The sequence below is a fragment of the Lactuca serriola genome, chromosome 7 (assembly GCF_051521515.1).
Source record: "Lactuca serriola cultivar US96UC23 chromosome 7, Lser_US96UC23_V15, whole genome shotgun sequence".
NCBI lineage: Eukaryota > Viridiplantae > Streptophyta > Magnoliopsida > Asterales > Asteraceae > Lactuca > Lactuca serriola.
The window spans coordinates 9,174,165-9,191,031 of NC_136414.1; the positions used below are offsets into that span (position 1 = coordinate 9,174,165).

The window sequence follows — 16,867 nt, forward strand, 5'->3', positions numbered from 1 at the left end:
TACTCTAAAATATTTTAGATTGTATTGTTAGGTCCTCTAGAGTACTCTCCACGGAGGGCATTGTCCACCTAGCGCGAACCACAAACACGAACACCACCCCGACCATCATTTGTTGGTTGTTGTCATGGATGATTGTTGTTGAGAGGACGATTGACCACAAATAATGGGCTTAATTTAACCAAATGCATTTTTTTTAAATTAACTATAAATACAACCACCTATACCATATGTCCAAATGCATTTTTTTTTAATTTAACCAAATGCATTTTTTAAATTACTCTATAAAATATCACATATATAGGTTTTTTGAAAAATTTGATTCAAATGATGATGGGGAGTTTATCTCGACATTCTTTAATATTGTGCAACACATAAAGGATGAAGAGAGTACAGATGTTACACATATAATAACAGTTGTAAATCGAGACTGCCAAGCCGCACATGAACTTTTGGTACGTGATTATTTTGTCGATAATTGTCTTTATAATGATAACACATTCAAACATCATTTTCATCTTAATAAGTAATTATTTTTACATATTAGTAATGTTTTAGAGGCACAATATGAATATTTAAAAAAAAAAAAAAAAAAAAACTAGATGCTAGAGGTAGAGGTAGAATGAGCTTTAGTGTTATACAGAAATGTGCGACTGCACTTAAATATTTAGGATACGATATAGCCTTTGATGCAACAGACGAGTACTTAAATGTATTTGAGATGACCGAAAATGAGTGTGTAGATCATTTTTATGCATGTGTTTATGAGGTTTTTCATAAAGAATATTTATGCAAACCTACTGCATGTAATATTGGGAGATTGTATTTGACACATGAAGCGAGACATGGATTTCCAGGAATGATCTTGGCATGTCCTCCATTTTCAACAATATATGGACCGGAAAGCACCTTATATTTCATTTACGGAGAATGAGCATTCGTACAAACAAGGTTACTACCTTTGTGATGGTATATACTCATATTACTCCACCTTTATGAAGGCATGCGCGTTACATCGAACTGAAAAAACAAAGATGTTCACAAAAAGACAAGAATCTGCTAGAAAGGATATAAAGAGGGCATCTGGAGTCCTCAAGCACACATGTTATGTGATGAAATATGTTTCACAACTCTAGGATATGGAAAATTTAAAACATATAATGTATAATATGATTATTGAACATGAAGGTAGAGCAATTTTCACGTACGACGAGAATGACATAGGTAACCCGACTCAAGAGTTTATAGTTGGTTCGACTAAATTTTTAGCAAGAGTAATTGAAATTCAAAACACTGAAACGTGTTTCAATCTTCTAGAAGATCTAGGGCGTGTTAGACAAAACTAGATAGTAGCGAGTAGCTGGTAGCGTTTTTTTAAACGCTACATGAATTAACTTTTCGATTTGGAGCGTTTTATTTAAACTAAATGCTAGAAGCTTATAGTGTCAAATGAAGCCTTCAGTTCAAAACGGAGCGTTTTTTCAAACGCTAGAAGTTAGAAGCTCTCAAACGCTCCTAAACGTTTTGTGCCGAACACGCCCATGGCAGAGCATTCGTACCAAAACAACATGAACGAAGAATAGTAATATCTTTGAAATATGTTTTTTATGGAAACTTTTATTTTATGTAATTTTAGGATTATTTTTGAATGTTTGTTATTTTTTTTCTATGCTTTTATTAAAATATAATTGCTTGTTTTTTCTGCCGTTAAAAAAAATAGTTGTTTGGTCTTTTTTTTTAAATTGTAATGTTTTTATTTTAATTGAAAAACTAGCATTTTGTTATATTTGTAATTTAATTTTAATTAAAAAGATGATGTGTACTCTTGATGACCTTATATATCTTATATATTTATAGTAATGTAAACTAATGCATTAAAATCATGTTTGTATAAATTACTAGGTTATTACCCGTAGAAACCACGGTTAAGAAAAAAAACATTGTTTATAATTTAAAATCGTAATGACTAATCAACGATTTCTACACCTTCATTAGTTTACAAAGGTTAGAAATTTTGTTTGTTATAGTAAGTAGTCAAAACACCCCTCCCACAGCTACACACAAACTAACAGATACAATCACATGCACATCAATTCACTCTACTTCAAATAGACCAATATACCCTTCCTCCTACCAATGACCAATTTATTGAATTTATAATAGTTTCTTACCCATTAATAACATTAATCCAAAAGAATTTGCAAAATCAGCATCATAATATAATCATCAAACAAAAAGTAGAGCATTAAAAAGATCAGTTTGTGATGCGCTGTGCTTTTTCCACAATCTGAGAAACAAAGTGCCTAGTAGAATTTGAATACTCCAAAAACTACACCCAAAGAAAATACATTTATATATATTTCACTTGTATCCAGTTTTAATCAAAATAAGATACCATTTTGGTTATTTAAAAAAAACACTTTCACCTCTTTAGTGATCTCTTCAGATTTATGGTGTAATATTTGTAGTGTAGATGCTAATATTTGTTGTGTAGATGCTACTGAATCATTCTCCATGTTAATCTTTTCATTTATAGCTGCCCCTAACAAGTTTTAAATATATATATATATATATATATATATATATATATATATATATATATATATATATATATATATATAATTTATGAACAATATCCAATATGAGAATTTATAAAAATAATCCATACCTCAACAACCAAAAGCTTCTATATTCATTTGCCTTTGTTCCAAACAATGCCTACTATACTCCACTTGTGACGTCACATTACTCCACGTTGGGTTCTTTCTCTTTTTCAATTTGTTGTAGTAATTCCTATAATTGGTCCACTATAAAATGAAAAACTTTTATAATTTTTATAAAGATATATACTTTTATAAAGAAACATAAGCACCTCTGGCTTGTTGTTTAAATAGTTTAACTTCAAGTGATTTATCCAAGACCCCATCATTACTATTCTTAACTTTCAAAACCTTCAAATCTTTCTCAACCTGTTTGCCATAGTTTATCTGTTCAACAACCAATATAGCTCTTAATTAGCAACAATCATGACTTTTTTTTTTCTTTTTTTGTATTTTTTTCCTAACGGAAACATGAAAAACATGTAAAATATAGAAAATGACAAAGAACCTGATCCTGTAATGTCTGCATCTTCTTCAGATTTTGGTCATTTTCTTGCTAGAGGGGCACATAAGTACTTCCATACTATATTGCAATAGATCATAATTCAAGAACTTTGAAATCCATTTTATACTTCGCAAATCAACACGGTTTGTTGACAATTTTAATCTACTGAAGTAAAAACATTTGTAACTTGTAAACTATAGAGATTCAAAAGTGGATACTGAAATTAAACAACTAAAGTTTAAAATGAGAAAAGATCTAGCGAGTAAAAAACCTGCAGAAGGTGTGATTTCCTCATGGGAATTCTCCTCCCAGTTCTCGTTTTTAAGCATGTCTGATTCATTCATCTTGAAAATCGAGATTACTACATAACAAAAACGAATTACAAGCGAATGGACTACAACTATTGTGAAGAAAGATGGATATGGATTATGAAGCTTTGGAATGAGTGAGTGAGAATGAGCTTTCTTTAAATCTCTTGAATATGAGCATGATTTACGTCCTTATATTTTGGGATTTCTTTGCTGATTTGATGGGGTGAGGGGTTTTCAAAAAGATATTGAATAGAGATTGATACAGAAACAAAAGACAATACACGTACAGAATGACAGTTTGAAGGGTATTTTAGGAATTTGACTTTACAAAATTATGGGCTTTGGAATTCACATATCGCATAAAAGTATTTTTTTTATTTGGAAGAGGATAAACTAAAAAAATAAAATTTTATTAACAGTACTACCCATTTTTTAGATATAAGGACAAAATTAGTTGGCATTGTCAACAGGACAACCCCAATAAGACTGAGCATTCCACACCACGTACACACACATAACCCTATGGACTATCCAATCTTATTTCTCTTACTCTCTAGCCTTTTCACATTCATCTACGCCCTCACCATCTCCGGCCGCCGCAACTCGCGGCTTCCGCCGGGACCTTACCCTTTTCCGGTCATCGGAAACTTGTTAAAACTCAGCGACAAACCCCACCGATCTATCGCCACACTCTCAAAACGCTATGGTCCTTTGATGTCTCTTAAGCTTGGAAGCAGAACAACGATAGTTGTTTCGTCACCTGATTTGGCCAAAGAGTTCTTTCACACTCATGATATATCCTTCTCTAGCCGGACTATTCCTTACACCGCCAGAATAGTGGACCACGATAAGTACTCCATAGCTTGGCTGCCCACCGGAGATGAATGGCGCAGACTACGAAGAATAACCAGAGAGTTTTTCTTCTCTGTGCAATGTTTAGATGCTAGTCAACTCCTCCGTGGGGAGAAGGTAAATGTTTTCAATTATGTGTTTGATTTAATGTGAATCTTTTTAATCAAGTGTATACTATCAATTTCAATTGATTATGCATGCTTAGGTACAAGAACTTGTTGATCATGTGCGTGAATGTTGTAGAAATGAAAAAGCTGTAAACATTGGTGCTGCTTTCTTTACCACAACTCTTAACATTCTCTCCAAATTAATATTCTCTGTGGATTTTGCTGAATATGATACTGAATCGTCACAAGAGTTCAAGGAAGCAGTGATGGCGTTATTGAATTTCGGGGGAAGGCCAAATCTAGCTGACTTTTTTCCGATACTTAAACCGTTTGATCCACAAGGATTTGTAAGACAAGGAAATGTTTATGGTAAAAAGCTGTTGACTATTATTGATAGGATAGTTGACCAACGTTTGCAATCAAGATTAAGTTCATCATCGTTAACAAACAATGATGTTTTGGACTCCTTGCTCAACCTCGTACACCAAGAAGAATCTATGTTTAGTCGAGAAGACATGAGACATTTGTTCCTTGTAAGTAAATCCTTTTACAACTACAACTTAAGTGTATTTTATGTTGATATAAATTTAAAAAAAAAAAAAAAAAAAAAAAAGTTTAGCGGTTAAATTGATACGTTAAAAGTATCTAGTTCACTTATGTATACTGATATTAACTTTTTGAGGATTAATCATCTCATAAATTATTGTAGGCTTTGTTTATCGCGGGAACCGATACAACATCGAGTACATTGGAATGGGCAATGACCGAGCTTATCCGTAACCCAGAAAAAATGAATTCGGCTCGTTTAGAAATTACTAAACTCATGCAAAACAAAAAGGAAAATATACAAGAAAAAGATATCTCCCAACTCCCTTACTTACAAGCTTTGATAAAAGAAACTCTTAGACTTCATCCACCGGCCCCTTTTCTTGTCCCACACCAAGCCATAAACAATGTCGAAGTCCAAGGTTACATCGTGCCTAAAAATGCACAAATCTTTTGTAATGTTTGGGCTATGGGGCGTGACCCTAACATTTGGTCAGACCCAGAAACGTTCATGCCAGAAAGATTTTTGGAAGTCAATATTGACTATAAAGGCCAAGATTATGAGTTTATTCCATTTGGTGCGGGTAGGAGGATATGTCCGGGATTAAATATTGCTCATAGAATGTTGCATATATTGTTGGGGTCTTTGATTCATAAGTTTGATTGGAAACTTGATGGAAATATAAGAGCACAAGATATGGATATGGAGGAGAAGTTTGGACTCACATTGCCAAGAAAAGTACCACTCATGGCCATTCCGATTGAACTTTGATGGTTTTTAAATCATTGTATTTGTTGTTTTAGCTCTTGTTGGGATCATGGTATCGGTATCATATAACTTTTAATAATGTTAGCATGACATATATATGAGTAGACATGTATGATTAGCGATCAGTTGGGTCGGTTAATAAGTAAATGTATAAAATAAGAAAACAACAACTATCGATGATTTTATGGTTTTATGTTGCTATTTAAGTTTAGTCCCTGATATAAATTTTTATTGATATTTTAGTTGAAAATCAATCTTTGTATTGATGAATACTTGAATGTAATATAAAGTGGCAGATTTGTTCCAGGATTTAATCCGTTGTAGACACTTGCAATTATTTAAACTAGGTAGAGTAACCCCGCTTTGCGGGGCCAGATGTCTGATTTTTTTGTGTAAGTCATCAAAGACATACAAATGATAGAGAGATATGAAGCTACTAAATTTCCAACAAATTTGATAGTTTTGACCCCTGTTATAACCATTTTATGTTTTTAGTAATAAATGAATTTTCGACAAATCACTTGAATTACTAGGGAACTAAAAACATTGATTTTCCTATGCTTTATCCCAAATTTAAGACCTAAGTGTTGTGGTACTTAGCTGGCACCTCCAAATCTGATGTAATTAAAATAGGAGATAAAAAAAGTATCGTGAACAAATGTGGTATAACAAAAGGTCCAAATTTGTATTGAGCATAATAAAGAAACTAACTTTGTTATCTTAAAATAACTGAAATATTTCCAATATATCAACCATGTTTAGCTAATTTTCTTTATGTGAAATAGTTGTGAACACAAAAAATACTAACTTTTGCATTTATGTAATAAGCAAATGAGAACACTATTTAATGTGAGAACGTGAGAACACTACTTTATGTTACTATTCTACTATGAATTTAATATGTATAGTATTATAGTAATTATAATATGAATATATTCAATTTTATATTGCTATTCTACTATATATATATATATATATATATATATATATATATATATATATATGTGTGTGTGTGTGTGTGTGTGTGTGGTAATTTAGTAAATTCTAATGTGAATGTTAAATATGTAATGTCATAAAGTTGTACATACAAAATTTTAATGTAAATATTAATGTGTGATTGTTCGTATATTTGTTGATGAATAATGTCATATCGTTGTATATACAAAATTCATAGTAGAATAGTAACATAAAGTAGTGTTCTCACATTAAATAGTGTTCTGATTTGAACTTAACCCTATAAATTTAGTAAGAAGTTATTACACATAGCTATGGAATTCCAATTCATATGTCAACAACAACCTACAAAAATATACATAGATAGATTCAGGAAAAAAAACTTAATATCATAATCGGCCCCAGGCGAAGAAGCCCAAAATATGTTGGGGATAAACCTGTTGTTAAGGTATGTGATTTGATGAATTTCTAATTTTCTACCCTTTGAGTTGGTTTGAAATTCAGAAAATAACAATGTACTTAGCATCAATAACAACTATATACATTTCATAGACACTAAAAGTCACAAATTTATATTTTTATAGTATGTTGTGATGCTAATTTCTACACAAAGAAAGTGCATTTATCTCCAAAATTTATTATTAGCTGCTAAATGCATGTAGGTTACCTAAGTTATCCAAATCATCTATATGCGAAATTAATAAAATATGTTCGATAAAATTCAAGTTAATTGTTGCTATATTTAGTAAAAATAAAGTTACTTGATGATATTTTCTTTCTCGATTAACAATTTTTATCTTTCCGTTTAACTTAAATGCTTCGTCTTGCATTCTATAGAAAACAAAAGATGTCATGTGTAAAAAAGACAAAAATACCCTTGGTATTGAATTTTCATCAAATTCCATTCCTTCATATGCAAAGCGTAAAGAAATGGAATTGAATTCCATCAACTAACCCAAATGTATGTTAAGTCATTTTTCTGATGATGAAGATGAAGAGGGAATTGACTCTACCCTTTAAATCCATTCAAGAAGCAACAAAACCACCATTGGTCAAGTAAATGATGAATCAAACGAAAGTAAGATAATGCAAACAAAGAATAATCGCTCTTTCCCAAAGCTCATATTTCTTGAAGCATGTATCAATTCAATCAACTATTTTGCAAATGAAAGTATAAAAAAACATATTATCATAATATAAAAGGTGGTAAATGACAGTGGTATGGGTTTTAAACAAAAAGCCACGCAAATTGGTCAAAATGTTTTTTTTGCTGTGTTTCTATTTAATGTAATTGTATCTAATATTTTTAATAAATTTAGAATGAGAATTTAATTTAGGGACCTTCCTTGTTTACCTCTATCCAGTAATAAATTAAAAATAGAATGGGAAAATAGGTTATTGAATAGAAAAAATTACATGTTAAATCCATTAGAGGTTCTTTGTTAAAAACCGGTACCGATGTGAACAAACAATGAACACGAACAAAGTCTTTAAGAGGCAAGCGGTTGTTCCAAAGTGGAACTCTTTACATTAATCATTTTTCTTCTTAGTAAAGTAGAAAAGTTATATAAATTAAATTATTAGATAGTTAAAAGTTAATAGAATGACAATTATAAATTATAAATAATATCAGAAACAATAGTTATATACCATCTCAGTCATTGTATCATCATTTTCCTCCAAACTACTTCTAGGAGTATAAAATGTCATGTAGATTCCAATCCCAACATCCCAAATGAATATGAGGTTTAAATGAAAGATGACATGGGGAAAATAACGTGCCTGAGTAAAGTGATTAATACCCCCCATACTTACTCGCTCCAATCCATACATAAAAGAAGTTTCTCATTACTCTGTTCTTAAAAATTCTTAATTGAAAAAAAATATGTGAAACTTTCTTATATTTTGGCTATTCAAGTGGGAAAAGAAGCTCATATAGTTGAAATTTTCATTTGTTTTTTCGTTTCCAAAAACACGCTTGAATAATGAAAAAGACGGAATGTCATTGTCTAGAATTATAACAATGTGTCATTTGTAATGTTGAAAACCATCAAGTAGTTAACTTTAGGTTGAAGTTTTGTAATTCCCTAAACTGTCCGTGTATCAGTCAGATCCGTTTGATGGTGCGGAATCTCAATCAAATGGATGATGTCAAATAAAATAGAAGAGAAGAAGGAAAAGAAAAAGATGAATCTTCGTATGATATGATTAGAATTATGATCCGGATACAAGAGATTCACACACACATAAGCTCCAGTTTCTCTCTGGCCGTAAACTCTCTACGGTTCATCAATCATCAATCTCTACTCCTCACCCCAACACCTCTATTTATACATGTTGGATATGGGCTGGAAACAAATGGGCCTTAAATGGGTTTACGGCCGTAAGGTGTTTACGGCCGTAAACTCAGCCGTAAACTAGACCGAAAACTCCACAATTATTACACAAAAATACAATGCCCAGAAAAGTAAAGTATAAACCATATTTTGACCCAACAATCTCCCCCTTGGTTTATAGCTTTCTTTTCTTAATTGACCCAACAAGCTCCCCCTAAAAAGTAGTTGACTTTCTTGATAATCTTCATTGGGAACTTGGCTTCAGTATTAAGCTTCAAATTCTTCACAGCATCAGGATGAACATATGAATCTTCCATGAATGACTTCATCTTGAGCAGTTGGGCTTTTCTTCAGAGTTTGGCATTGATCGCACATTGGGTGAGGAGGCTTCTTGTACTGATTCTTGAAAGATGGCGCATTCAGCTTTAGAATCTTCAGAGAGAACATCAGAGAGAACAAATCTTCTGGATCACTTCAGCAAGTTCATAGACAGCAGCAGACTGATTGAGGAGGCTTCAATGCAATTCGTCACATAATCTTCAATTGCAGCTTCACCTTGCTTCTGGGGTTGAAGGATTGAATGTTGAAAAAATAATCTTCATTTCTTGCTCCTTCGAATGCGAATTCTTCGATGCTCACGGACGAGGCTTTTGCTCAGAAATCTTCAACACAAACTTCATGAGCTTTACCTATACCTGAAATCACTATTCAAGACAAAACAAAACTAAAAGAAAACTTAGCACACAAATTAAAACAGAAACAAAAATATTTTTGTAATTTTTTTTTATTTTTTTTTATTTTCTGAACAAGAAATAAAACATAAATAACACTATTTTTGGATTTTTAATTTTTCTGATTTTTCTTTGATTTTTGAATTTTTTTTTTAATTTTTTTTTTTTTTTTTTTTAATTTTCATTATTTTTAATTTTTTAATTCTCCCCTAATATTTAAATTAGAAGAAACTATGACAAATTTAACAAAAATAAAAATGATATCTAACTTTAAGAGAGATTTGGGATCAAAGTTTTTAAACAACCTTTATCCACTTGTCGGTACCTTCCATATTCACATCTTTGTCTGGTCGATCGTCGGTATTGTTGTCCACTTAAACACGAAAAATTTGTGACTTATTTAGGACATACTACTTGTAACAAGACAAAGTGAACTTAAGTTCCTAAAAATTATATCTAATCCTAATTTCTTAGATACTATATCTTAAGGTCCATTCATCTGACGACGACCAGGGATATTGTTGTCCACCTAAATTGAGCAGCGAGATCTATAGACAATCTTTGAGTGTTCAATTTTAAGTGTACTAGAACGTGTTTCCCGCTTCCTGCTATGCCCCAGCCATCAAGAACTTCCAGAGTACTCCTTACACCGGGTGAGCAGACAACCATTCAGAGAGAGAAGAGATACAGAATTTTATTGCTAACTACTTCAGAGGGGTTGAGAAGAAGAAGGTTGCATATGCTGTGTACCAGGTCGGATTAGAAGTCGCGCAAAGGAGACAGCATATGGCTAACAGATGAGAAGTTTTTCACACATATATTTCACGCACATATATATTTCCTACAGAGAAATGGAGTTGCATATGTTGTGTACCAGGTCGGATTAGAAGTCGCGCAAAGGAGACAACATATGACTAACAGAAAGAAAGAAAGAAAACGATTTTCTACAGACCTAATTTATTGGAATTTACCAGTCGCCCCATCCAACCGGAATTAAGGACAGAATCCGCATATCGAGGAAAAGTTAAGCCACGGTTCCAAGTACGGGTTCAATTAATGTGATGAGTAGATTCCCATATATATCTCCCTGCTCAACCTATCCGAGCGTCGTATTGTCAGGCTGAACGTATCTAACTAAGTCAAGATTTTTCAAGTCTATAAATTTCCTAAGTTCAAATCTTCCTAGTCAAGTCCATTTAAAATTTTTTCGTGCCTACCGACGCATCAAGTCAGAGCATAGACCCTTCAACTTCGGGTACGTTACACAGACGCAGATTGCCTGTTATCACTTGATAATATCACTTCCCAAAACATCTCCCTCAAGCACAGACTCATAACCAATATATTTTTTTTTGATTTTCTGATGTTTTTGGATTTTTTTAAAATTTTAAAATTTTTGTTTTGTTTTTATTTCTCCCCCTAAATTTGTGCATAGGAGAGAAACGAAATTAAATGCGCAAATTTAAACTATCCTAAAACAAAAATTAGTCTTTAAAGCGAATCAGGTTAAGAAAAACTTAGGAGTATAGAGAAGAAAAAGCAAACCGTAAGTCACCGATTGAATTTGCATCCAGAAGGTCTGAGAACAGCACACATAATCTCATAACAGATCCGAAAATTCTTCATATCATTAAGCACTAACCCCATGTGATCCCTTCTTTTCTTCCTTTCCCGCAAAAGGACACATACTCTCAAACAAAATTCTGAATGTTGTACAGTTAAGAGATGCCTCCTATCATGTGCCTGGAACAACCACTACCAACAAATCGAAGTCTGATGATATGCCTCCATAGCTGCTCCGACACATAGCAGGATTAGTTGGTCTTTGGAACCCAGTCCATTTTGAAACTGGGTCGACCTTTTTCATCCTTGCACGGTACTCTCTCCCATGACATGTCCTGCTTATCAGAAACAGAAGATGTAGAAACATTAGAGTCATTAGGAGATTTGGGAGAGTGAGCCTTTGGAACCCATTTGTAATTGGGTTTAACCCATTTCTTTTTCGATCCTATGGGTGGCTCAGTACTTGATTTGGCACTTGAAGCCGATCTTCGAGATGACTTTGACCTAGCCGGTCTTGGTTTTGTTGGGGCATCTCTTGGATTGGACTTCTTGGTCGACATTCCCTCCTTGCCCTTGGGATTTTGATTCTTGGCCTTGGAAGATTGATTATTGGCCTTCTGCGCGTTCCAATCAGCATTATCTGAACGTGACCTTGAGGGGCTTCCTTTGGAGTATCTCCCTCTTGGCACGTTCTGCCACCCTTGTGCATAGTAAGGAACGTATGCGCGATTTGGGCAGTTTCGGGCAATGTGTCCAGGTGTTCCACAGTGAAAACAAGTCATTTTCTTCACTGGGAAATTGTTTCTTCCTGCCCATGGTGGCGTATCCTTTCCTTGTCTCTTGTTGTTCCCATATGCACACTTACAACAAGCACTTTGTTGCGCTGGAATTGGAGGCCTATATTTCTCAACGGCTGGTTTGTTAGAAGCAGCCGAGTTCGAAGCAACAGATTAGAGTTCAAGGAGTCATTGGTTTGTTCAGAAGAACTCTCCTTGTTCTCATCCTCTGCTACTTTACCTGCACATGTAACAGAAACATCAATGTTTTCAACATTAATAACTCTTTCTGACACAAATCCAGCTGGTTTGCCATATTTAAGATGTGCCTCCTTGTCAATTTCTTCTTGTTTCATGGGGATGGATGTGTAGTTATGATTGAAAGGAGGAGGTACACTATCATACCCTAGACCCTTGTTTTGATTCCTTTTAAACTGCATGCTTTGGTCTATCATATTTGCAACCACCTCACTTGAGAAATCATATTTTCTAACATCAAGTTTGGCAGTTTCAAACTTTCCTTTCAAAGATTCAACTTCAGCCACTAGCTCAACATTTTGTTTGACTACATAATCATAGTTTTCACATTTGTTACTGTAGTCTTCCTGAAGTTTTCTAAAGTCCTTGGTTTTAGCTTCTAACTCAGCCTTCAGGGGTTTCTGTCCTTTCCTGAGTTGATATCCTTTATATCTCAGGTCCTCAACTTCCACTTTTAATAAATCAATTTGTTCCCGAAGAAATTTAATCGTATCTTCACATGATTGAGAACATGAAACTTCACATGAATGAGAACACGACACTTCATTGACCGGAAGGTTTGCTGAACTCATTGTTTTTTGACAATTCAAAGCGTTAAGTTCTTCAATTATATCAGCCAGACTAAGACGATTGAGATCTTTTGTCTTCTTGATGTCAGCCACGTCCATGTCCCACGATTTTGGAAGTGAATTCAATAGCTTTTTGTTGATCTCGGACTTAGTCAAGAAGATCCCGGCTATATTCATCTCAGTAGTGAGTGTAGTAAACCGCTGCAACTGAGTTTCGAGCGTTTCTCCAGGGACATAATCAAAAAAGTTGAAATTTTGTCTTAACATATCCTGACGACTTTCTTTCATGTTTTCAGACCCCTCGTAGACTTTAAAATCAATTAATTAAAAAAACAACTAGAAGCAAACGTAAAATTTAAAATGTCTTTTTTTTTTTTTTTAAAAACAACCTTAAAAGTCAAATTTAAAAAAAATTAAACTTGAAAAGTCAAACTTAAAAGTCAAACCGAAAAGTTACATTTGAAATTTTAAAGGTTAAACGAAAAAGTCAAGTTTTAAAATCAAAGGTCAAACTTGAAAGTCAAAATCAAAACTTAAAATAGAAAGTCAAAAATAAAAAATAAAAACAATTTATTATTATTATTATTATTATTTATTAAATTTTTTTTTTTTATTTATATGAAAGAGGAATTTAAAATTAAAAGGAATTGAGTTTTTGGGTTAAAAGTGTCAAATTTTCGAAAGTAGGTGCGAAAAAGACGGGTTATATTTTAATTTTCGAAGGAGAAGAACAAGGAATCAGTTGGTCGACTTGGTTAAGTGGCTGCCTTGTGAACTAGAGGACCCGGGTTCGAACCCCGGCAACCCCCAAAACCCTTTCGACTTTTAAGAATGCGCTAACGCGAGCTGCTGAGCTGAGCCCTCTTCTACCGAGCCGCGATTCACCAAGCCGAGACCCGTAAGCCGCCTAGTCGCAAGCCGTTGCCGAGCCGAGATCTCCGGAAACCCTAGCCGTAAACACAAACCCGCCGCCGGCCGTGAACTGTTTCCGGCCGGAGCTACTCCGGCCGTAAACTCTTCCAGATTACGTGAAAATTCGACTTTGAAGCTCCAAAACTCGATCAAAAACCCTTTTTTATGAAAAACACAAAGAACAAACCCCCCTTATTTTTGCGAGATCTATCCAAAAACGCAAAAATATTTCGAAAATAAGATCAAATAATGCTCCAAATAGAGTTTACGGCCCAAGAACTCGGTGTTTACGGCTGTAAGCTTGGACCGTAAACACAGAATATTTGATTTTTTGATGAAACAATAAACCTTTTGACTGATACAACTTGGCTCTGATACCAATTGTAATTCCCTAAACTGCCCGTGTATCAGTCAGATCCGTTTGATGGTGCGGAATCCCAATCAAATGGATGATGTAAAATAAAATAGAAGAGAAGAAGGAGAAGAAAAAGATGAATCTTCGTATGATATGATTAGAATTATGATCCGGATACAAGAGATTCACACACACATAAGCTCCAGTTTCTCTCTGGCCGTAAACTCTCTAGGGTTCATCAATCATCAATCTCTACTCCTCACCCTAACACCTCTATTTATACATGTTGGATATGGGCCGGAAACAAATGGGCCTTAAATGGGTTACGGCCGTAAGGTGTTTACGGCCGTAAACTCAACCGTAAACTAGACCGAAAACTCCACAATTATTACACAAAAATACAATGCCCAGAAAAGTAAAGTATAAACAATATTTTGACCCAACAAGTTTTGGTAAGGGAAAGTTCAATTGATATGGGATATAGCAAAGCAGAAATCATCGCATGTAGTTACGGCCAAACAACATTTACTTAATTCCATTGGGTGAAAAAGATTTTGTATATTGGAATATTTCTCAGTCTAAAAACTAAACAGATTATGATTGATCAAGTAGAGTAGTGAACCTCTACGATACATGTTGCCCCTTCTCCATCCTAGGCTATATATTTGGCAAGCCTTGAATCACCTGAGCAATATCAAAAAACACTTGTAAATGCATATAGCAAAAAAGGAAAAATGAGAGCCTGGAAACTTATCAGAACAATAAAACCCCTTGACAAAAACAGGTTAACCCATTATATCTAAATACCACACATATATACCAGTAATCAACAACATAAACTACAAACTTTCACATATTCAAAAGCATTCATTCACCAGCAAAACTTATAAAATCAAGTTATCATTAAGTTTTGATGGTTTCACAAAATCTAAATGCCACATGTCTTATTGTTTGTTTGTGGACAAAGAACATCCTTCTACCATGTTTCCGATTAAAGTAAAAAAATGTAAGCATGTGTTGGGAATTTAGAGTTTGTGGTGGAGATCTGGATACCAACTTGGATCGTGATATCACTTTCTGAACTGATATTTCTACCCTATGTCTGGGTTACAAGAAATTCAGCCTAGGATAATCCAAGTGGACACTTAAGTTTCTAGGCACAGAAGACGTAAGACAATATGCTAGAGGATTCTGTGAAAGCCTGATGAAAACGAGAGCTTAAGATCGTAACCCTCTTCTATAGAGGAAGAGCTGTTTATATGTTAAACACGATTAGGGTTTCATGAGGGTTGGGCCGTCATTAGTTGTTTTGGAAGCAAATAATGTTAATCTGGATTTAATGAGGATTTAGGGTTACCAAAAACTAACGAGTTTCGTTAGTTTTACTATAATCACCCTCAAGAAATTGAATTTTCCATTATGTTCCCATATGTAAAATTCGGTGAGGTTTTGGGGCGCTACCTTAAACCCCGCGGGGGCTCTGCCCCTCAACCCCGCCCGCTGACCTGGCAGCAGGATCCTAGCTAGGGGATCTGCTCCTTGGACCCCGCTAGGGGAGCTTCCCTAGACCCCGCCAAAGGGGCGTTGTCCCTTTGGAAACCCCGGACCCGGGGGTGCTGCCCCGGAACCCCCGACTAGTCGTCGAACCGGCTTCTGATTCGATCTTATACATGTGTGCACTCTGCACAACCTCGTACATATATTAGAGTATAAATCCTGAAGCCCCTTAACTCACATGTTGGTTCCAGTTACTTAAAATGACATGGTGACACTAAAATCACCAACAGCATAAACATGAGAATGGAAAAAAGAAAAAAAGAAAAAGTGGAAAAACCTACATTGTCCCACGTAGACATTCATTTGGGCCAGAGGAATCCCATGTAAAAAGGTTATAAGATACATCCCTGAAAAAACATATATTGGGAAAATATTATACTTTTAGTTTTACTTTTTGATTATTTAATGATGTAAATTATGTAGGGAAAGATGGATATTTAAGAAAATATTGTACTTACACAGTTTTGTAGCTTGAGAAGACCCATCCAGGTATAAGTCTAGTAAGATAATTGTCTGTCAAATAACTATAAAACAATGTCACTTTTTAGAAAATCGACAATACTTATTAGAAGACAACATAATATTGTTGAAGATAATTCAGTTACATGTAATATGTTTTAGTTCAAAAAAAGATGATGGGATTTCACCAGTCAATATATATCATGAATAAGTTACAAGACAATGTAATTTTAAACCTATATTAACCTTTATACTTACAGAGTTTTCAGTGTTCTCAGATTCCCCACGTATTCAGGGATTGTCCCATGGATCAAACAATTTCTAAGTACCCTGTGTAATTCCTGATGGACCAAGTATTTGCCTACATCCAAAAATGAAAGCGTAATTTTGAAGCTATCAGAATTGAATTGTAAAGAGAAACAAAAACCGACCTAGGCGGGACAGGGTGGTGGTGGAGAGCGACATTCATCTGCTTGGTCTTGTAAAACACATTCAATTAATTTGATAAACAAAACTTGCAATAGCAAGAATACGAAATAAATGAAAATAACAAACCTGCTGACGTACCTATCAAATTAAATGAAAAGTCATATGCCTACCAAAATAAAACTTTCCAAGAGTTTGAGAGTGTTAGAAAGGGTAGAAATCGGACTTACAATAATTTTGGGCTTGTCCGGATCGTGTTGTGGTAGAGGTTGACCAGATGGCAT

General features: G+C 34.2%; 1 protein-coding gene and 1 long non-coding RNA gene across 7 annotated transcripts; one reads left to right on the top strand and one right to left on the bottom strand.

Moving 5' to 3' along the window:
• Positions 1 to 2,121: 2,121 nt before the first annotated feature.
• On the bottom strand, positions 2,122 to 3,700 carry LOC145064976 (uncharacterized). 6 transcript variants are annotated; one of them, XR_013688179.1, is made up of 5 exons: positions 3,374 to 3,694; positions 3,106 to 3,267; positions 2,666 to 2,984; positions 2,424 to 2,539; positions 2,122 to 2,326 (listed from the first exon to the last, which is right to left on the bottom strand). It is a non-coding gene; the product is annotated as an uncharacterized LOC145064976 (long non-coding RNA). The 6 variants fall into 6 exon arrangements; XR_013688177.1 differs by having other exon boundaries at positions 2,122 to 2,539; positions 2,666 to 2,804; positions 2,870 to 2,984; positions 3,374 to 3,691; XR_013688178.1 differs by having other exon boundaries at positions 2,122 to 2,539; positions 2,666 to 2,790; positions 2,870 to 2,984; positions 3,374 to 3,690.
• Positions 3,701 to 3,897: 197 nt separating this feature from the next.
• Positions 3,898 to 5,898, top strand: LOC145062132 (cytochrome P450 76T24-like). Its single transcript, XM_079009767.1, has 3 exons — positions 3,898 to 4,382; positions 4,471 to 4,905; positions 5,082 to 5,898. Exons 1-3 carry the CDS (start codon positions 3,936 to 3,938, stop codon positions 5,688 to 5,690), a joined length of 1,491 nt encoding a protein of 496 aa, XP_078865893.1. The 5' UTR covers positions 3,898 to 3,935; the 3' UTR covers positions 5,691 to 5,898.
• Positions 5,899 to 16,867: the final 10,969 nt, after the last annotated feature.

Bases quoted from the DNA above. Each gene is read 5' to 3' on its own strand.
- LOC145062132 (XM_079009767.1), top strand. From the start codon at position 3,936: ATGGACTATCCAATCTTATTTCTCTTACTCTCTAGCCTTTTCACATTC. The intron at 4,383-4,470 runs GTAAATGTTTTC...ATGCATGCTTAG, and splicing joins AACTCCTCCGTGGGGAGAAG to GTACAAGAACTTGTTGATCA. The intron at 4,906-5,081 runs GTAAGTAAATCC...AAATTATTGTAG, and splicing joins ACATGAGACATTTGTTCCTT to GCTTTGTTTATCGCGGGAAC.